The 21,733-nt window shown below is 57.4% G+C and overlaps 1 protein-coding gene across 6 annotated transcripts in view; it reads left to right on the top strand.

Annotated features, from left to right (window-relative positions):
- Positions 1–21,733, top strand: part of SHANK2 (SH3 and multiple ankyrin repeat domains 2) — a 503,000-nt gene that overhangs the window by 100,972 nt on the left and 380,295 nt on the right. For all 6 annotated transcript variants that reach the window (XM_026482959.4, XM_026482956.4, XM_026482958.4 and 3 more), the window contains 3 exons: positions 10,126–10,277; positions 11,295–11,462; positions 20,031–20,147. In XM_026482959.4, coding sequence (XP_026338744.3) covers positions 10,126–10,277; positions 11,295–11,462; positions 20,031–20,147 — 437 coding nt within the window. The remainder of the gene's footprint in view (positions 1–10,125; positions 10,278–11,294; positions 11,463–20,030; positions 20,148–21,733) is intronic.

Here is a 21,733-nt window from a genome sequence, read left to right as displayed (position 1 = left end):
TACGGACTGTCCTTTTTGGAAGGAAGCCACTGAGCACAGCCCAGAGCTAATGCGGTGGTTACGCTTCTACGTCCTGGAGGACAGAGTACCCACACATGTGACAGAATTCCCTACGGAGGTTTGTCTTTCTCCCCCATTCATTCATTTACCCTCAGTTAATTCTGTCAGTATGGACTAATGGGTATTTAATTCGTAATCTGGGTCAGGACCCAACACTACATTTCACTGCTCCCACCACTCTAGCCGTGGGCACTGGGAGCTCGTTCAGTAGGCTCCTCAGCCCCTTGGACAGACCCCATCAGTGCAGGTCATTCGTTTTTGACTCCTTGCTTACTTTCCGGTACTAGAAGGTGAACCCAGCTTCGTCCTGTGTATTTCCTGCCCGGACACAGCGCCCGCCAGTCGTCCTGGAGCCTGGTTCCTCTAAATGGACAGTGGTTGTAGGAACCAAGATCTGGGTGCTGGGCGTGCTCACTGCTGCTGGGCTGCACTTGCTTCCGGAACAACAGACTCTGTGTGTGTGTGTGTGTGTGTGTGCGCGCGCGCGTGTGTGTGTGTGTGTGTGCTAACTCGTGCATACGTGCATATCTACAAATGCTTCTGTGTGTACCATCCGTATGTGTATCCAGTTCAACATGAGTGCACACCGATGTCTCCAGTCCGATCCACGGCCACACAGATCAGCGTGGTCCCTTCCCGGGCTAATCCATCACTCCCCACCGATAGACACCTGCTGCTACTCTGTGCCGTCTGTTTATCTAATTGTTCAATCCCAGGATCCGTACATAGTGGTTTCACGATTGGTGACCTGCACGCACGACGGAGGCCGCTTTCTGAGCCGATAGAGCACAGTGCTTATGGGGGCTCTCTTCGCCTTTTGTCTTGCAGACCACGCACTTCTGGAAGGCACTTAATTCCCCACTCCCTCTGGCAAGGCTGTTCTTCCATTTGTAATACAGTTTGAGTCTCCTGTCACATTCTGCATTCCAAACCAGGATCCCGCAGTCTCCTCAATGAATTTTTAAACTTCATTTAAAAATGTGCGTGCATTGAGTTTCACTCGTGTGCTGTGGAGTTTATGATTTTCACAGATGTTGGATTCTTGTTTTTACTGCACAGGGTCATACAGAATTGTTTCATCACCTAACACGGTCTTCTGTGCTTTTTACCCATTCCACCCTGCCCCTCTCTGGAGCCCCTGGGACCAGCGATCTGTTTACTTCCTGCATAGTTTTGTCTTTTCTGGAATGTAAGATAATTGGAATCAAGCAGTGTGGCTTTTTCAGACGGGCTTCTTTTTCTTTCTTTCTTTCTTTCTTTTTTTTTTTTTTAAACGATTTTATCTATTTATTTGAGACCAAGGGAGCACAAACTGGGGGGGGGGGGGGGAGAAGAGGGAGAGGGACCAGTAGAGTCTATGCTGAGTGTGGAGCCCAATGTGGGGCTTGATCTCAAAACCCCGAAGCCACGACCTGAGGCGAAATCAGGAGTCGGCCTCTCAACTGCGTGAGCCCCCCGGGCGCCCCTGCACTGGGTTCTTTCGTTTAGCAGGAGGTAGTCGAGATTTAGCCATATTATTTTGTGGCTTGATAGCGCTTTTCTCTTTCTCACTGAACAGTGGTCCACTCTGTGGATGGCCCGGGTGTGTGTGTCCATCCCATGGAAGGGCGTCTTGGTTGTCTGCGGGTCGGGGCTGTTTTGAATAAAGCTGCTGCGGCATGTGGTGTGGACGTAAGTTTTCACAGCAGCTGGGTGAATACCAAGGAGGGCAATTGCTGGAAGATATGGTAAAACACTTTTGTGGTCTGTAAGAAGCTGCCAAACTACCCTCGGAGGCTGGGCGCCGTTTTGCCTTCCCGCCGGAGCGGGTGGGGGCTCCTGGTGCTGCCCGTCCCCGCCACAAGGGGGTGCCGTCCGCGATCTGCGTTTTATCCGTTCTAGTAGGTTTGTAGGGCTCTCCTCGTTCTGAGGCTTGCGTATGTGCTTGCTCAAAAGGTCCCATCCTTTTCCAATTCCTGATCTGGTAGGTTCTGTATGTCTGCGTCAGACCACGTGAGTCCACGTGAGTCTCCCTTGGGAGAGAATCCCCGGCCACACACCCCCGTCTGGAGCAAGAACCACCCACGTTTAATGTTCTGACCTTGAAGCAATTCCCACATGCTTCCTGCCTTCACGGGCCTCTGTGGATGGTGTCATCCTCGCGGGGAGCCGGGAACCCGGCTGCAGGGCTGTAGCTGGTGCTGTCGGAAGCCCTGCCTGTGGGGTTCCCCAGACCAGGTCTGCCAGCTCTCCCCGAACCGGCCTCACCTCCTGCTGGCAACAGAGGGTTTTTTTCTGGAATAGGAGGCCCAGTTCTTTTTCTGGCTTCTCCACACCTGCCTCCCTCCTGTGTGTTTCCTGTCATCGAAGATTTCCTCCCACGAAAGTGAGTCGTGTCCGCTTCTGTTCACAAACCTGTATGGCCAGCACCTGCGTGGGACCGTCTCCCCTCCGCACGTGGTCGCCCGAGCCAGCGTCTGGGAGAACAGGAGGAGGACGGTCGTGATTCTTCCATTCGTGGGAAGCGGCAGGAAGCACAAGAACGATGCGCACCCCACCCCCAGCCCCTGGTTCATGGGCTCCTGTGAGAAGCAGTTGCCAGAACGTTCAGAGGGGCTGACCGTTTGGGGAAAACTGCCACCACCCTCCATACTTGCTTCCTGGCGTCAAAGGCATGTGGGTCGTGGACAAGTGTCATGTGCTCACCTGGGAACCTGTCACGAGAAGGTGTCCTCCTCGTCGAGGCCCGTGCACCAGGGAAGACGTTATAGATCTGGTTCTCTTCATGGTGGGGCTGGGCTGTTAATCTGATATCCGAGTGGACTGGAAGATCTGTGCTTTTGCATAGTTTAACCCCGAAACATTGAATGTGGACTAACGCTGGACGCGCTGGTGTGTCCCAACAGGAGCCGTCCATCCTGCAAAGGGACTGTCAGGCCCACGGCCCCCGCCTGCCCCACTGTCTGTGGTAACAGGGCAGTGAGGAGCCCGGGCCCCGTGCGCTCTGCAGGCAGGTGCTGGGACAGGAGCGCTGAGCTTGCGCCCCTGCTTGGCGACCGCACGAGCGCGTACATGACCCATCAGCACGTACGGCACGTGGCATGGTTGCTGGGGACGTGTGTAGTCAGAGGTCCTTAACCTGGAGGCCGCGCCAGTCCTTTCATTATACAGAGGAGGTCCAGATGGCCCAGCAGGCAGGGCGGAAACACCAAACCTTGTCTTCCTTTTAAAAACATTAGTCTGTGTCTGTTTGGTAGCATGTTCAATGCTAGTACCATAAGGCATGTATAATTTTTTTATTAAAAACATTAAGATATAGCTTACATATAACTCCGTATTTTGTAAGGCTGTATTGAGATGCATTTCACATACCACCAGATTTAGCCGTTAGAAGTGTACGATTCAGTGGTTCTTAAATACATGCTCGGGGCTGTACCATCACCGCTGTCTTTAGGTCACCCAGACAGGAGACCCTGTGCCCATCTGCGGTCACGCCGCCTCCCCCTCCCCAGCCCCCGGCAGCCACCCGTCTGCTTCCCGTGCCTGCGGGTTTGCCTCTTCTGGGCGTTGGGGAGACGGAGGCGCCCGTGACGAGGTCCCTTGTGACTGGTTTCTCTCACTCAGCATCATGGTGTCAGTGTCTGTTTAGGTGGGAGCATGTGATGGTGCTGTGTCCCTTTTCGTGGCCAAGTGACTTTCCATTTAATGGGCCACTTTTGTTTATCCACTCGTCAGTCGGGGCTGCTTGGGTTGTTCACACTTCATGGCTGCTGTGGACATTCTTGTGCGGAGCGTGTGGACGCGTGTTTTTATCCTTCACGTGCACGTACCCAGGGGACCGCTGGCCTCAGGGTAACCCATGTTGAACCTTTGGAGAAGCTGCCAGATTGTTTTTCAGCGGGGCCGCACCCTTTGGCATCCCACCCACGGTGCGCGGGAGGCCCACGTCCTCCACGGCCTTGCCGGTGCTTCTGGTCACCCCTCTTGTTTCTTACAGCTATCTTAGCGTGAAGTCACACCTCCCTGGGGCTGTATTTGCATTTCCCTAATGACCGTGATACCCAGCATCTTTTCATGTCCCATTTCGATTGGGTTATTTGTCTGTTCTTGTTGGCTTGTGAAAGTTCTTTATATATTCTGGGTACAAATCCCTACTCAGATACATGGTTTGCAAATACCTTCTCCCACTCTGTGGGTCGTCTTTTCACTTCCTTGATGGTGTCTTTTGATGCACAGAAGTTTTTAATTTTATAAAGTCCCGTCTGTTTCTTTTATGTTGCTTGTGCTTTCGTGTCCTATTTTTTAAATTAAAATAAAACTCACGCCTAACTCGGGGTTACAAAGATTCACCCTGTGTTCTTTCCTACAATTGTACAGCTGTAGCTCTTCCATTTAGGAGCCAGGCTGAGTGACGTTTTGTCTATGGCGTGAGGTAGGGCTCCCACGTGGAAATCCAGTTGTCCCAGCACCATTTGTTAAACACACAACGACTTTCCCCGCAGTCATGTATGATTTGTAAATAAAGTGATAAACCCACATGAGGGACAACACCGTTCTTCTGGGTTTGCTTGTTGACTCATCAGGTGCCTATTGGGTGGGAGAACTGTGCTCTGGGCCCATGTAGACTCGATGTCTATTTGTGACCTGGGACTCTCGCTAAAATGTCATTCTAATTGTGCAGATCTGGGCTGGGGCCAGAGATTTTGCCTTTTCTTTTCTTCCCTTCCCTTCCTTCCCTTCCCTTTTCATGAGATTTTTCCATTTCTTTTTTTTTTTTTAAAGATTCTGTTTATTTATTTATTTGAGAGAGCGAGCATGTGAGAGAGAGAGCATGAGGGGGAGTGTCAGGCAGAGGGAGAAGCAGGCTCCCCACTGAGCAGGGAGCCCAATGTGGGGCTCGATCCCAGGACCCTGGGATATGACCTGAGCCGGAGGCAGACGCTTCAGCGCTGTGCCACCAGGCGCCCGAGCTTTTGCATTTCTAACCAGCTCCTGGGTCACGCCCGTGCCGCTCGTCCGGGGAACGCATTGGAGTTAGCAGGTGTTCAGAGCAGTGGTTCCATGTTGAAGACGACGTAAGGAGGTTTTACCAGTCCTCACACTGGTGGGTCATACCCATGCTGAGTAAAGCAGTATCTGGGGGTGGGACCAGGTGGTGCCGCTGTGCAGTCAGGTCTGCGAACCCACGTTCTCCGCCAAGCACGTCCTGTGGACCCCTGGCCTGTTAGCGGTGCAGATTCTCAGCTGCTCCCGTCCGTGGAATCACTGCTGGGAATGAAGTCCACGTTCTTTGTATTACCCAGCTCTCTGGAGGATTCTTAACCCATGCCCAAGTCTGAGAACCACAGATCTAGGTAATGAGGAAGGAGTCCCTGAATCTCCTCTCTCTGGTCCCTGGGGATTTGGGGGTGTGGCCTCAGAGATGGGGACGAGCACACCGTGGTGCTGTAGGGAGGCTTCTTGCCGTTGAGGCTGTGACGTTTGGGGACATGTCAGATTTCTGCTGACCCGGAGGAGAGAAGGGCCGGGGATAGGGCAGGGGTGCAGCCCTACCTCTCTGGCTTTGCTTCCACTTCTCGGGTGTCCCCGTCAATGGAGACATCCCCATCGTGTGGACTTTCAGAGTATTCCAGCTGGAGGCCACTTCTCCCCAGAAGGTTAGCAAACACAGCCCCAAATGGCTTTTTCTGAAGCTCCTGGTCAGGAGTGTTTCCTGGGTCATCGTCCTCAGGTCGCCTGTTGGATGGCGAAATCTCCGTCTGACGCTGAAGGGTGTGTCGTGGTTTAGAGAGACGTTCTCATAGAATGGGTCACTTTAGGAAAGTGAGCTCAATGTGATCAAAGGCAGAAGGCTGACTCCACTGGGACATTGTCCCTTCTAGGTCCTGTGAAGGGGTCTGTCTCCGTGTAAAGCGGTGCAGCGAGTCTCACCTGAGCCGCCATAGACCCTGTTGCTCCTTGTGCCGGCGGGAGCTTTGTCATTGTGAAGCACCTTCAGAGCCGTGGCTCCCTGCCGCCCCTCACCGTGGGCTGGGCAGGCTGGTCTTTGCAGCACGGAAGGGGAACCAGGCCCTGTGGGGTTCAAGGTGTCCGTCCAAGTCACAGCCGAGCCCAGACTGGAGTCGGAGGTTCCGGATGCAAAACCAGGCTTTTCCCACTTGTGACGGTTTGCATGAGGCATGCGGGCCTAGGGATGGGGTGTGAGATGTCTCAATTGTGGAGACTTTAATAATGAGTTTTATATTAGAAAGAAACACGAAGATAATTGAATGTAGTTTGTGCCCCCTCTGTCACTTGTGAGCCCAAATATTCATCTTCTGTTTTACTCATTTTTGTCTATACGTCTGTGTGATCTCCATCTCCATCCCCTTCTGCCCATCTTTTCACTCACCCATCTCTTTCTCTCTTCCTTTCTCCCTCCCTCTGTCGCTCCTTCCCTATACCTACCCGCCCACCCAACCATCTATCCATCCACTTCTCCATCAACCTGTCCATCTGCCCATCTGTCCATCTATCCATCCACCCATCTACCCACCCATCCGTCCATCTGTTTGTCTGTCCATCCATCCATCCACTTAGCCACCCATCCATCCATCCACCCACATTCCCATCGATCCATCCATCCATCTATCCACTGACCCACCCACCCATCCCTCCATCCGTTTATCTGTCTGACCATCCATCCATCCACCTACCCACCCATTCTTCCATCCACCCACATTCCCATCCATCCATCCATCCATCCATCCATCCATCCATCCATCCATTCATCTGTCTGTCCACCCATCCATCCTACCTACCACCCATCCATCTATCTATCCATTTATCTATCCATCCATCCATCCATCCATCCATCCATCCATCCATCCACCCATCCATTCATGCTCCCATCCATCCATTGACTCATCCATCCAGCCATCTATCTATCTATCTATCTATCTATCTATCTATCCATCCATCCACCCATTCATTCACCATCCATCCATCCACCCACCCAGCCATCTGTCCGTGCACTCATCTAACCATCTGTCCATCCATCCACTTATCCAAGCATCTACCCACCCCCTCATCCAGCGATCTATTTTCCTATTTATTTATCCATCTTATAAAAGCTCAAGGACCCGTACCTTATTGTCCACCTGGGGCGGCCGCAGTCCCCAGTGCAGGGCAGAGCACTTAGTAGGTGTGTGAATATTTGTTTCCTTTGTTTCACATTCTAGGAGAATCACGACTGTCTCTTGCTGAGAAAGTCACGTGGGACTATGCCAGTCCAAGTGGTGGTGGGGGTGGGAATGCTAACAAGTATTGGCTTCATAGTTCATTTTAGAAATTGCTTTTTTTATTATTGTAGAATAATAAAATCATTGCACAGGCTTGTAAAAATACAGAAGAAAGCCATAACGAAGAGAGCAATATTTATGTCTGGCAGTGCTCTGGCTGCCAGGTCCCCGAGGGCACTCCTGGGGTGGGCACCATCCAGCACAGGACACGTGCATGTGGGCCTCACAAATCCCCGTGAGGTGTGGGTCATGCTTTTACCCTCGTCTTGCAGGGGAGGAGACAGGCCAGAGGGCTTTGGAGACCTGCTCAGGTCGTCCAGGCTTCCAGGAGCAGAGCTGGGTTTTGCTTCCGGCAGTCCCCATTTCTCCAGGAGGAGCTGCTCACTCACACGTGTGGTTTCCGAGGTCTTTCTGTGGCGCTTGGATGCTCCCAGGAGCTCCCAGGGGCCCTGGGCGCACACACTCCAGCCTGCAGCGCGTGGAGCCCCCACACCTCTCCCTGCCCCCACGTCTGGACAGAGTGGAAGCCAGTAGCCGGCGTCCTTGCGCTGTGCTTCCAGGTCCCCCCACCCCTCACCCCTACAGACCCTCCTGCCAGTACCTTTTGCGCTCGGTCGGTCCTTCCCCGGAGCCCAAATGCCGCCGGGCTGCGTCTAGGCGAGAGCGTGTTACGGGAGCAAGTCCGTCTGAAAAGATGAGAGCAGTTTTACTCTCTCTCTTGAGAGAGCCTGGGGCCATTTTGAGGTTGTACGTGTTGCGGTTCCAGTATTTATTGAAACTGAAGTCATTTCAAGATGCGAACACTGAGGAACGTTTTCCGAGGATCGTGGTGCAGGTGCGCGCAGGCCCCGAGCTCGCTGAGGCGCGGGCACGTGGTCGTCAGTCCCACAGACATGCAGGCCCCTGACGGCCGCTCGTGTGCAGGTGCTGGGTGAGATCTTCTCGGGGTGGTTCCCTCGGCCCCACAGGGGGTCTCATGGACACCTCCTTCCTGCAGGGTGTGTAAGCTGGGGGACTCTCCTGACCTCACCAGGGTGGGTCCTGGACAGGGTTGAACGTGGCGAGTCTGCAATGCGTCATTCGGGCCGGGCTGTTTGAGAAAGGCACCGTTTGTCGTGGGTGCCGTCCGAGGGCTGAAGGTCCCCGACAAGTACATAAGACACCTGCCATTAACGGGGTGCCTAGTACTCTTTACCCTCATATCTACTCAGTGGCCCTTACGTGCCCCGCGCCATCCCAGGGCGTGGCTCTGCCAAAGGGGTCTAGTCTGGAGTCAGAGGTATGACCCCAGCCGGGGTTCCGGTTGCGCTGGCCACGGGTGGACAGCCAAATCAGCAAGAAGAATCCCAATGGTTTTGAGGGTTGACCTTGCCCCAGATGTGCATTAGGCCTAATTGACCTTATACATGGGGGGCCGGCTTCTGGAAGTTGCTGCAAGAAATCTGACTTTGAGGCGTAGATGCTGGTGGCTCCTGACGACCGGGCCTTCCACGCCCTTCACCTGCCCCCCGAGGAAGAGCCCTCCCTGATACCGTCAGACACCTGTGGCTGGGATGCCGGGGGGGCCGAGGCGGTGAAGCCCCAACAGCTCCCTCTCCCCTCTCTAGCGGGAGGGGGTCTCTCTCCAAGTTTGCGTCTGTCTGCACATCTGCCCTGTTTCCATGTCTCTCCCCCACGTGGAGCTCCTGGCCTGCTCCATGCTGTCTGGACCCCGACACCCCTGCACCTCACAGTGACACATCCAGGTGTGGGGGGTGTCCCCTAGCAAGTTTAAAGAGCCCTCAGAGCAGTGCTCACTTAAGGGTAAAGAAGCCCGGGGATTAGGGCTAGTGGGGGTGGCGGAGCTGAATTCATGATGCGGTTGCCCTTCCTGGGGACAGCCGGGGACGTGACCGAGGTGAGGTCCAAAGGGAATTCAGCCCCAGGTCAGAGGCCCCGGTTCTTTTATTCTCAAAATGTGCTTGAAGTCAGAACGACTCATCATCAGCCAGGGGTGTCTCTGGTCCTGGGGACGTGCACGTTGTCACATCGCTCTTGGCACTTTTCTAGGTTATAGCCTCTCTGATTAAGCACATCAGGGCAGCGCGCCGTGCTCGGCAGTGGTGATGGCGGGCACTCGGGGAGACTGAGGGGGACAGAAGGTGGATTGAACTAAATACTGACCTCCCCATCACAGCCAGCGACAGACTGGTCCGGAGTGGGCCGCACAGGGCAGCGGGGGGCCCTTGCCAACGTTGTCCCCGTGGGTCGGGCTCCATCACCCCGTCCCAGGGCTTCTGCCCCGGCCCTCCTGCCAGTCGTTGATCGCGCTGTCCCCGTTCAGGTCTCTGCCCGTCCAGACCCAGACCTCCACAGGGTGCACACGCCATGTCTCCCCTACCTTTGTGTGCCTGCAGCCTGAGTCCGGGCGTCCTCCGAGATGCCCATGAACGTCATGACTTTGAGATGGAGAAAGGTGGGCGTCCGCCTTTCAGACCTTTAACTGCTGCCCTAGTGGGTCACTGCTGTGTCCTGAGAGCAAGAGCATGAGGCAGCGTCTCAGACCCACTGCCCACAAAGTGATAACGTGGAAACTGTCTCTGCCCCCGTTTTGATTTGCATGTGACCCTGAGTGTCACTACCATTGTCACCATTGAGGCTGTGCTAACTGCGTGGATCCCGGGGCTAACAGGTGGGTGGTAGCCCCAAATACCCTGGGTCGGTTCTTCAAGCTCACTCTCAGACTTGGCCCTTGACTTCATGAGCCGTGTGCCTTGGCCGTCTCCTCCCTCTGCGGGTTCTGAACTGCGTGTGTTGGGTCCCGCAGAGACCCCGCTGACCCTAGCTGCTCAGCTGGACGACCCTGCGGAGATGATCAAAGCTCTCAGAAACGGCGGGGCTCACCTGGACTTCCGCGCCAGAGATGGGATGACGGCCCTGCACAAAGCTGCCCGAGCCAGGAACCAAGTAGCCCTGAAGGTACATTCCGGAGCCCGTCTCACCCGGGGGGGGGGGGGCCTCCCTCTCTGCTCCCTGGCATCCACACCGGTTCCCTGTTTCCATCCCATGACGGCCACCTGAGCTGACCCTGAATTGTGTTCCCACCTGGGGTTTGGACGTTTAGTCGGGACCCCTGACCCTCTCTTCTTGGGATTTTTAGAATTTGGTAATTTATTAAAGGTCATCTGTCTCTCTGGTTCGGTCAGAGGCTTGTGTTTTCAGCCAGGAAGGGCAGTGCTGAAAGCCTCGCCCCCCACACCCCCCAGGATGAGACTGCAAACCCAGCCCGTGGGCCCTGAGCCAGCCTCACTGCTGCCACCAGCCCCCCATCCCCGGGTCTCTGGAAGCCCTTCTGGGGGTGCTTTCACCCCTCATGCTCCCCCACGGACCTCTGTGTGCTTTGCCGGCCCTCGGCTTTGCCGAGCCCTGGCGGGGAGGGAGGGGGACCCACTGTTAGGGGCTGGCCCCCAAGAGGATGCTTCTCTCGGAACTCACGGATTTCTCCAGCTCACATCAGCTGCACTTTGTCCGCTGGCTTCGTCTGAAATCCAGCGTTTGAGACAGCGCTCCCTGGTTTTGCCGCGCTCAGCGTGCACAACGAGAGGGCTTTAGGCTGTGTTTTTAGGTTGTATAGTACACTGTTTCCCTTCTCTGCAAAGGCCGCCCTCACTTTGTTGCTCTCCGCCGGTGCTGGGTGGGGGGTGGTCAGCAGGGCGCAGCCGGTCCCTGCCTGCCCCCGGCGCACGTCTGCAGAGCGTCTCCTGACCTCCCGGATGTACGCATGTCCTGCACGCCCAGCGCCACGTGCTGTCTCAGGGCCAGAAACCTCACCGTCTGAAGTTGGCACCTGCTGAACTCTGGGAGGCCTGGGAAACGTGCCGGAACCAAGGGCCTGCTCCGCCTTGGCCCGCAGGAGAGTGACCCTCATGCTTTGTTCTTGACTCACTTCCTGCAGAATGGGTCATGAGGCCCATGTTTGGTGTTTTCGTTTTCTAGACCCTTTTGGAGCTGGGAGCATCCCCTGATTACAAAGACAGCTACGGCCTCACCCCGCTGTACCACACCGCGATCGTCGGCGGGGACCCCTACTGCTGCGAGCTGCTGCTCCATGAGCACGCCACCGTGTGCTGCAGGGACGAGAACGGCTGGCACGAGATCCACCAGGTGCGCTCGCGGCTGCTCGCCCCCTGTCCGACCCCTGTCCGACCCCTGTCCGACCCCTGTCCGACCCTGACGCACCCCTCAACCCCCCGCAGCTCGCGCCCGCCCCCCAGCAATTTGTTCCGCCCACGCGGTTTCCAAAACATTTGGATTTGCTGTCGGCATTTAAAAACAGGGGTATTTACCTAGAGATACACACGTCTGATCTCTGCAGAGACATCGGAAAGTTAGGCAAGCCTCTTGCATTTCTGTAGGGCAGGAATCATCTGGAATTGTGGGTGAACACGCCCTTCATAGGAGCTGGGAGCTGTCCGTGCGTCGGGCATCTCGGGTGCCCCGATAGAGCTGGGCGCCAGGTGCTGTCTGCACACAGGTGACCCAGTGCGCTGCCTGATTTCTGACACAGGCGGCCCAGTGTGATGCCCGGTTTCCTTGCACAGGGCACAGGTTTCCCTGGTCCCACCTGGCACCCGTGGCATTAGGGGGTGTGTCAGCTGCAAACAGAGCCCACCTGATAGCTCAGATGAAGAGTCGTTACTGCACCCAGGGCGGGAGAGGAAGTTGTGGTCCCAGAAGCAGGGGCAGCCGAGGTGCTAGAGGGGCTGCAGGCAGGAAGTGCCCTGGCCTCTCTCTTCTCCTGCCCTCCTGTTGGCTGAGCCATGTGTGAGCCAGCCAACCAGACAGCCCAGTGCTGCAGGTATCCAGGTCAGGGTCTCCGGGCAGAGGAGGGTGGACGGTGGGTCTGGGAGAGCAGGGCCCAGGAAGGCAAGGGGGAAAGGGCTGGAACAGGGGGAGGCTCTGAGCTGTCCTTTGGATGGGCAGTGACTCTTACCGCCTCTCAGGCCACCTGTCTATTTCCCTCTGCCACCGTGGCCTTACACAGTGGCCCGGTCTGGGCGGGTCACGCCCCCACCCACTGTGGTCAGAGGGCCGAGCGGTGCGAGGTGTCGCAGGCGGGCCGTGCGGGGCTGGCAGGTCCGCCCCACTTGGCCTTCTGCGTGCCGGGTCAGCCCTGACTCCTCAGCACCCCTGCAGCCTGGAGAGGCATCCAGTTCCATCTGCCGGGTGAACTGGGGTTCCGGAAGCTGCTCCTGGCAGCCCCCAGCCCACACCCCGCGTGGGACCCTCAGAGGAGTCAGTAGCGATGATGCTCTGGGGTCTCCGTTTGTTCACCCATAAGTGGGTGTCAGCAGGGCCCGTGGGAAGGAGCTCATGTCAGCGCAGTGCTGAGCCTCCCCTCTGCTCATCCTGCCTTGTTCTCCCTCCGCCCCCGCAGCTGCACGTCTCAGTGCTTTTGGGTTGTTCCAGAGGCATTTCCTGGCCTGTCCCAAACCCCGTAGAAAATGTAGTTTTACATTTTACAGTGAGGCCAACCAATGAGGAGTCAGCTGCCGTTGGAAAGATGGTGTGTTACTCACAGGTCCTGGGAGGAGGGGCAGACGTGCCATGGGGCCACATGGGAAGCTGGGTCAAGAGGCAGCAGGAGCCGGGGGGGAAATGGGGCCAAGAGCCTTCACTGGTTTCTGCAGGACGGAACAGGTGGGGCAGGATGAACAGGCCGAGGCTTGGCTAGTCTGGATAACCTCGGGGGCTCTGGGGCACTGGCGCTGTCCCTGGCTGTCTGGTCTGACCAGGGCAGGTGGGCCGTGGCCCTGAGCAAGAGCCCAGTAAGGCGGGGGGAGGCGAGGGCTCTGTGTGGGCCAGTTTGCATCTGAGAGTTGCCCTCTGGGCCAGTCCTGTGCGGTCAGATGGGCTTGTCTGGGGAGGGGCAGACCTCACGGCATCAGCAAGGCCACAGATGCCAGGACAACAGAAATACAGAAGATGGGAACATGAAGTTGCTAGAACTTGAACCCGGCGGCAGGTCCCCAACTTTGCAGAGTTCTCCGAGCCGGGTTCTCCGTCCTTTTGTTCCTCGCCAGCCGGAGGCCTGCCACCAAAGTCCCTTTCGTCTCTGGCACATGTGACAGTCTGGTCCCTGGCCGCCCCGAGATGAAGCATGAGTGTGTTGGGTGGGGGGCGGGGGGTCCTGGCAGTCACTTCCTGCAAGGTGGGCTCCAGCTGTGATTTCTGGTCCCCGTGTGTGCTGGGTTCCATCCCTGAGACCCCGAGCATGGATTCTGAGTGCACAGGCACTGAAGCCACCAGACCTCGGTCCCAGGGCCCCAGCCCCCTGGTGCTGAGTTTGAGTTTGGAGGCGGGGGTGGGGGGTGCTCCCAGGACTGAGCATCCTGCTTCCCACCCATCAGGATCGTGCACTGCCCTCCAGTGGTGGGTTTCTTTTCCACAATGTCCTGGGACACCAGGTCCCCCCCACTAGAGGTTATCTGGCTGAAGTCCCTGCCTCCTGAGCTGCGTCGACTGCCGTGGCCGAGATTGGCCGTGAGGTGGTGGGTGCGGGCGCTAAGCCAAGAACAGCAGACCAGGCCGTCCTCCTCCGAGATTCTCAGCACCCGGTGGGCTCCCACGCCTTCCTGATCGGCTTTATTGGCTCCATCTTTCACACCCTGGAGCAGCCCCAACAGACACCTGCTGGTCTCCATGACTCAGACGAGGTAACGGGCCCAGAGAGGGGGAGTAACCTGCCCCAGGCCACGGGCCAAGCTGTTTCCTGAGCTAAGTCCACTCCCAGCCCATCTCGCCACCACATCCAGGCGCCACCCCGGATGCGACAGACGTTGGGGGCAGGAGGAAACAGATGAGGCAGGTTTTGCACAGAGCTAGTGGGAGAAGCACCTTGGAGTTCTGGGACCTGAGGTTCTGCATTTGAAGTCTGTCTCTCTGCCTTGCGTCCTGGAGTGGGGATGGCTCCTTCCCAGCCGCCTGGCTCCGCGCCCTTGGAGGGATCCTGCACGCCCACAGCCAGGCCTGCTCACGGGTCCTGCCGTGGTTCTGTCTGTTTCCCACCAAGGCCAAGGCCGGGTGCTGAACTGCCCAGGGAGGCCATTCTCATCCCGCACCTGCCACGCAGCTCCTGGGCACGCCCGCCCCCTGCAGGCCGACTCCGGAAGCGCGCGTTTTCCTACACAGCTTGGAGTTGTTATGCAGATTACCCTAACTGCTCCACACGGACGTAGTGGGAAGTTCGCAGAAGCAGAGAGGAGACGGTGAAAACCACCCAAACGCATTCCCACAACCCAAGACAACAAGGAAGGGGGGATGGCTCCCGTCTTCCTGTGCGTCTTCCCTGCACCCTGCCCCAGCCTGTGAACTGTGGACTGCGGGATTCCGGATAGGTTACCGGAGGCTGCGGGCTCTGGAGAGCGGGGCTGCTCGGAGGAGGAGCCAGCCCGGGTTCCCACGCGCCTTCACGCAGGCCCTGCTGTGTGACTGGCTCCGGGGGACCTCCGCCGTCCCTCCGAGTTCCTCTGACTCTCTCAGCCTCCGGAGGGGGCTTCCCTCGTCCCCCTGTCAGTCCCGGTACTCTGCCTGGGAGTTAGCCACGCCCCTTCAGGCTCCTCCTCGCCCGGCCACGCCCCCACCTTCCTCCTGACCACGCCTCGCCTCCATCACCCTCCTCCTTGCCCGGTCACGCCCCCTCGCCGATCTCCTCGCCTGGCCACGCCCCCATCAGCCCCCTCCTTTCCCAGCCACGCCCCCGTCAGCCTCCTAGCCCGGTCACGCCCCCGCCACGCTCATATTTGCCTGGCCACGCCCTCATCATGGTCCTCCACGTCCAGCCTGCCCTCGTCACTGTTGTCCGCGTCATCATCATCATCATCATAATCATCACGTGTCCATTGTCACAAGGAAATAATATGTGACAGTCCGGGGGCACGTAACCACTTTCCTCACAGGCCTTGCTATAATCTCATCTGATTTCCTCAACAGTTCCTTTAAGGACAGCTTGTCGTTCATCTTAATTTTGTATTGGTTGCTGTTTATTATCATTTTAAAGCAGGAGTTTTAAAAGAAATTTAACAATTTTTTAAAGATTTTATTTATTTATTTGAGGGAGAGAGAGCACAAGCAGGGGGAGCAGGAGAAGGAGAAGCAGGCTCCCTGCTGAGCAGGGAGCCCAATGCGGGCTCGATCCCAGGACCCTGGGATCATGACCTGAGCTGAAGGCAGGCGCTTCACCAACTGAGCCACCCAGGTGCCCCAGAAATTTAACAATTTATGGTCATGGCTCCCCTCCCTCACCAGGCTCATCCTCACTTTCCCTCAGCTGTCTTCTCCAGGTCCTTGGAATTTTCCCCGAGCCCCTGTGGTCAGTGCCTGGAGTACCAGGTCTGTTTGGGTGGGTGCTGTCACGGGTTCCCAGCCACGCAGGGGGGCTCTGCCCCCACGCATCACACGCGCTCCTGAATATGGGTTGGCTGAAGGAGTTAGCATTTAGATGCCATGGACTCTGGTCTTCCTTTAAGTCGGGGTCTCCCTAATGCACTGGGATGCCCCCCATGTCCAGGGAAGCCTGGAACTCGCGGGAGCACGGGTGTGAACAGGGAGCCCCCCGCAAGGAGTGGCCAGTTCGAACCAGAACAGGTAGGAGGCTTCATACAGAGTGGGGCATCCGAGCCTGGCTGCCGTGATGGGCAGATGCTGTCTCAGGTCAGGGAAGGTGGTGTCGCCGGCCTCACGGGGTGGGGCTGTCACAATGAGCCTGGGGATGGCATGCTCCGCCGCTAGGTGGAGGGATCAGAGCTTGACAGCATGCCTGCTTAGCCCACGCGGTTTCCCCAGCTCCCATTCCACACTGCGAGTGGCCAAGCCCCTGGGGCCCCAGCGGTTGGAGCTGCAGGAAGGTGCCTCACCTTGCTTTGGGGGTCTGCCCCATACTGACCTGGGGCATCAGGTCCGTATCGCATGCCCCTGCCCAGGTGAGCAAGGATTCCTTCAGAGAAGTAATCGACGCATCCTTTTGCCGTGGGCCTGCAGAGGGATTGAGGCCCACCAAGCAGTTGTCTTTCCGACCAGCCCTGATTTTTGGGGCTAAGAGGAGATGAGGTGCTGGGAGGGGAGGGGAGGGTGAGGACCCCAGGCCGGGGTGGCAGGGGCACCACCACCTCTCCGTGGTTAGAGCCATGTTCTACCCTAGTGATGCCAGTGAAGTCTGCAAGAGACGTCTTATGTCCAGAAATCACGGTATAAAAGCAGTGGGTGCCATAGGGAAAGTGGCAGCTGTCATAGATGTCAAAATACATCTTTCCTTTTGGAATTCTCAGCATGGCACCTACTGTATGTCATCATTTCAGACTGAAACTTAGAGACGAGTTGATCTGAGCCGACCGTGTTGGTTTGTTAGGGTAGTTGTAACGAAGTCCCACACACAGGAGGCACATACAGTAGAGGTCCACAGTCTCCTGGTCCTGGAGGCCAACGCCCGAAATGCAGGTGTGGGCAGGGCGGGGTCCCCCTGAGGCCTCTCTCCTTGTGTGTGGACAGCCGTCCTCTTCCCGGGTCCTCCTGGGGTCGTCCCTCTGTGTGTCTGTGTCCTGACCCGCTCTTCTCGTAAGGAGCCTGGTCACACGGGATCAGGGCCCACCCTGATGACCTCATGGTACCTTAGTCACCTCTGTAAAGGCCCCTGTCCAGATTCGGTCATGTTCTGAGGTGCTGGGGGTCAGGGCTCCAACACAGGAATTTGGGGAACATAGTTCAGCTCCTAACCCTGGCCAACACAGAACTGGCCACTTTCGATCAACCTGCCGTCCACACACTCATTCGCCCGTTTCCCTGACTCCCCTTTGGGCTGGCAGCAAGACCACGACTGGCCTTTGAAAACCGTGGAACCCAGGGCCGTGGGGCAGCCAGTGGCTCGAGTCAAACAAGCCGCGTGTGCGTGTGTTTGGGCAAGACAGTGTCTCTGTCCTGCCCCGCACCTCACTTCCTGACCGGGAGAGGGCCGAAATGATGTCTTGTTTTCGAACCATTCGGTGAGGATGTCTCCCGCTCACATTATAAGCACATGCTGTATATGGGAGATATGCCTAAGCGTGGTGTGGATTGAAATAATTTTGCTGGTGGCACAGAACCAAGCAGACGCATTTGCTGTTCATCTGCAATGCAATGAACTCCACGTTGTTCCAAGTGCAGTGCACAGCCTGGGGCGCCTCTCCGCTTGCTGCCTTGTTAGGGTAGGAGCTGCGTCACCGCGGGTGTCCAGCAGGTGGCAGTAAAGCGCTGGAAGGAAGGCGCGCCCTTTTCCCCAATTTCCACCGAGTTCTGTGGTTGGCTAGTGATGGGGTGGGTGTTTAGCAGAGCTGGAATGAGCCCCAGGACTCTTGGGGAAACTTCTCTAAATATGCACGCCCAGGAGACTTGCAGGCAGTAGGCATGGAGTGGAGCCCCCCCCCCCCCCCCCCCCATGCATTTCCCAAAAAGCATTCATCAAGGTGGTTAAGATGCAGGAGGGTAAGCCGTGCTGTATGTCAGGTGTCAGCGCTCTGGCCTCTGGCTGCCTCTCAGAGGCCAGGAGCCACAACGCCCATTTCAAGGGCAAATGGTTAGCATAGCTTATCCTGGGGCTGGACAAATTTCTGACTTTGGTGAGCTTTGAGGTCTTTGTGTCAAACAAGGACTAGTTTCTCTAAACTGTAAAAGACTCTGTTGGTTTCAAACTCACAAAAGAGTTGCCGGAATATTAGAGAACCCCACGTACCTTCACTCAGAGACCACGTTTGAGTTTCGTCCATCGTCCCAATAATGTCCCTTATGCTGAAAGGATCCCGTCCGGGATCCCGCATGGAAGCTTTCCATCGGGGACTCCTGCGAAGATTACAGGGCAGTCAGTTTGGAGACTGCTTCTCAACTTGGGCTGGGTTGGTGTTTCTTCGCAATGAGGTCCGGGGTGTGCATTTTGGCAGGAATATCGTAGGAGTGATCGCGTAGGAATATTGCGTTCTTGGCATCCTGTGGGGGGGGGCACGTGGTGACCCTTGCCCATTACTGGTGACGTTCAGTCTGCTTGGCCAGGTGGAGTCTGCCAGGCTTCTCTCTTTCCTTCTGCAGTTAGGGTTTTGTGGGGTCTCTGAGGCTGTTCAGTCCCTTTCCTCATTCCCCATTCATGGACGGTCTTAGCATCCGTTGGTGTTTCTCACCTGCATTAGTGATCACTATCGTGGCCGCCAAATGGGGGGTTTGGACTCCCATCCTCTGGGGAGAGCTGGTGAGTCCAGGCTCCTTTGATTTAAGGAACAGAAATCTCAACTCAAACTGGTATAAGGGAAAATCAAAGTTCTGCCCAGGCTTTGTGTCCTGAGGAGTCCAGGCATGGCTGGAGCTCGGAGGGCCCTGTCACGGGCTGTGTGTGCGTCTGTCATTGGCTCCACCTCTGTCCTCCCTCCCTCCCTTTCTCTCCCCTGCACCCTTGTTCCTTTGTTGGGGGCCCCAGCAGCTCTGGAGTTCTGCAGGTTTTCCGCCGGCCGTCCTGGAAGAAATGGAGCTTTCTAGCAGTTCTGACCAGTGTTACAGTCTCAGGTCCTCATGGGATCCCCACACGCACGCCCAGCCTGTGGCCTGGTGCTGGTTGCAGAGACCCGTGGGCTGTGCCCGCAACAGCAATGGGGTGGGGCAGCCCCCCCGACCTCTGAGAGTGGGGCTGGGGGCCCCACAGGGAGCGCAGGCACTGTTGCCACGGGGGAGGAGGGCGGACAGGTAAAAGCAGCCATATCCGGGTAACCACCTGCTTCGTGAGCCTTCCTGCCGTGGGCCTCAGGGGCCACCCTCGGCCTGAGAAGTGTGGGTCAGGACCCGCTTCCTGGCCTTCCCGCCTCCCAACCACGTTGTCACCGCTCACAGGGACGGTGGCCCTCTCGCCTCCCATGCTGCCGATCGCTGGTCACACGCTGGCCTTCCCGAGGTGCGGGAAGTGGGGAAGATAGGGTGGGCGGCTGGTTGGAGCGGACTGTCTGCCCAGGGTCGTGGGCTGCCCTGGTACCACGCTATGTGCCCTGGACCCCTGCCGGAGCTGTCAGAGCGCTGGGCCTCCTGGCTGCCCAAGAGCTGCTGCGGGGAGGGGCTGCCCTGGTGCCGAGCATCGTGTGGGCCCTTTGGGGTCCCTTATTCTACGTGATTCTCATAAGAATGTAGGGTTTATGTCTGAAGACATAGGCTCACAGGGGAACGTTCTGGAAAACAGAAGGTCTGTGACTTGGCTGCAGATCTACCAGAGACATGCGTGGAGCCTTCCTGCTGGCCTTGGTGGCCAGCCCCACAAAATGCAAACCAGGACACTCCATCCCTGGCCCCACTTATCCAAACTCCCTCCCCAAGAAGGGGTGTGAAAATAGCCAGAAGGGGCACGTACGGCCCCTACTGTGTCCAGGGAAGGGAGCCCGTGCCTGGCCTGGGGACCAGGTCCAAGCAAAAGGCACACTGGGGCCCTTCACAGACCGGAGCCCAGCATAAGTCCTCAGTCCTGTGATGAGCTCCCCGCCCTGATCCCCAGCCAGGGGTCAGATGGCCCCGCCAAGTCTCAGGACGCTGTGGGTGCCCCTGTATTTGGGGCCCTGGTCCGACACGGGGTGGGCTGGGGTCGGCCACACTGTGTGGCCGGGAGGCGGCCAAGCACTGTCGAGCTTGGAGACGCGCGTGTGGTTTTCGCACTGACAGCGTGGGCTCTCGTTGCAGGCCTGCAGGTACGGCCACGTGCAGCACCTAGAGCACCTGCTCTTCTACGGGGCGGACATGGCGGCCCAGAACGCCTCGGGGAACACGGCCCTGCACATCTGCGCCCTCTACAACCAGGTCAGTGGGGGCGTGCTGGGGGGTGCGTTCCCCTACACCCTGTCCGGCCATGTGGGCGCCCCCAGCGTGCTGTCTGGGTCAGCACAGGTGCCTTAACAGAGCCCTGCAGATGGGGCTCAAATAGCAGATGGTCCCGGAGGCCGGAGGTCCAAGATCAGGGTGCGGGCAGGTTCCGTTCCCAGTGAGAGCCCTTTCCTGGCTGCAGAGGCCGCCTGGGTCTGTGTCCTCACGTGGTGGGGAGCAAGCAAGAGCACTCGGGGGCCTCTTCTGACAAGGGCGCTGTCCCGTAGTCAGGACCCCCCCTCAGGACCTCACTGGACCACAACCCTTCCTCAAGGCCCATTTCCAAGATCCCTCACCGTAGGGGTTAAGGCTTCACGGAGGAATGCGGGGGGACACGTCCGGCCCCTGCAAGCTGCCATCTTCAGCTGCTTCTTTGAGAATGGGTTACCCCGTTAGAGCAAAGAGGAGCCGAGTCGCGGGGAAGAGAAGGGCACGGTCCCAGGGCTGGCGCGGGGCTTGAAAGCCAGATCTGCCCCCCCCCCCCCAGGCCGCACCACCACACTGTCCGCTTCCAGACACGAGCTGGGGCACCGGGGATCCTCTAGCTTCCATCATCCCCGGTGGAAGGTGCAACTCTGCCCTCCCCCAGGTGGCCGTGAGCTGGGACGTGCGGGGTGGAGGGGCAAGGGCGTGGCTGACTGAGCCCCCGAGAGAGTTCTGGCACCCCGCCAGAGTGCACAGGACCAGCGTGCAGTGAAGACGAATTACCACCACCGCGTGTACAAACACGCTCCCAACAGGCTTTTTCTCTGTAACTGTGGTAACATACACACGACAGAAGCATTTACGGCTTGAACCACTTTGCGATGTTGTTCAGTGGCATTAAGCACGTTCACGTCACTGTGCCACCAGCAGCCCTAGCCATCTCTGGGACTTCCCATCGCCCCAACGGGAGCTGTCCTGAGAGACACCAACTCCCCGTCCCCTTCGCAGCCCCTGGCGCCCACCATCAACCTTCTGTCTGCACGGAGCTGACTCCTCTGGGGACCGCACCTGAGTGGGTTCCTGCAGCATTTGTCCTTTTACATCTGGTTTATTTCACGGAGCATAATGTCCTCAAGGTCCATCCGTGTGTCGCAGGTGTCGAATGTCCTTTCTTACGGCTCAGTAATATGTCATTATGTGGCTGGACCACATTTTGTTTCTCCATTCATCCCTTGATGGACACATGGATGCTTCCCCCTCTTGGCTGTTGTGAATAACGCTGCTGTGAACGTGGGTGTGCAAGTGTCTCTTTAAGACCCTGCTTTCATTTCAGGGGGGCGGGGGCTGTACCTAAAATTGGAACCCCAGTGTGAACAAAGAAAGCATGTACTTTTGGAAACCAAGGGGAGCTGGAGCTGAGCTTGTCTGGTGTGCCCTTGGGGGGGGGGGGACATGACCCCTGGCCTCCAGCACTGTGACTCCTACATGGTGGGGGAGGCACCGTGGACCATGTGAGCGCCTTGCCGGTCCCACCGAGAGGTACAGCGGGGGGGGGGCGAAGATAGTGGGGAGGCTCGCGGAGGCCGTGGGAAGGGTCT

The sequence above is a fragment of the Ursus arctos genome, unplaced genomic scaffold, assembly GCF_023065955.2.
Source record: "Ursus arctos isolate Adak ecotype North America unplaced genomic scaffold, UrsArc2.0 scaffold_23, whole genome shotgun sequence".
NCBI classification, from domain to species: domain Eukaryota; kingdom Metazoa; phylum Chordata; class Mammalia; order Carnivora; family Ursidae; genus Ursus; species Ursus arctos.
This window is presented reverse-complemented; position numbering and strand designations above follow the sequence as displayed.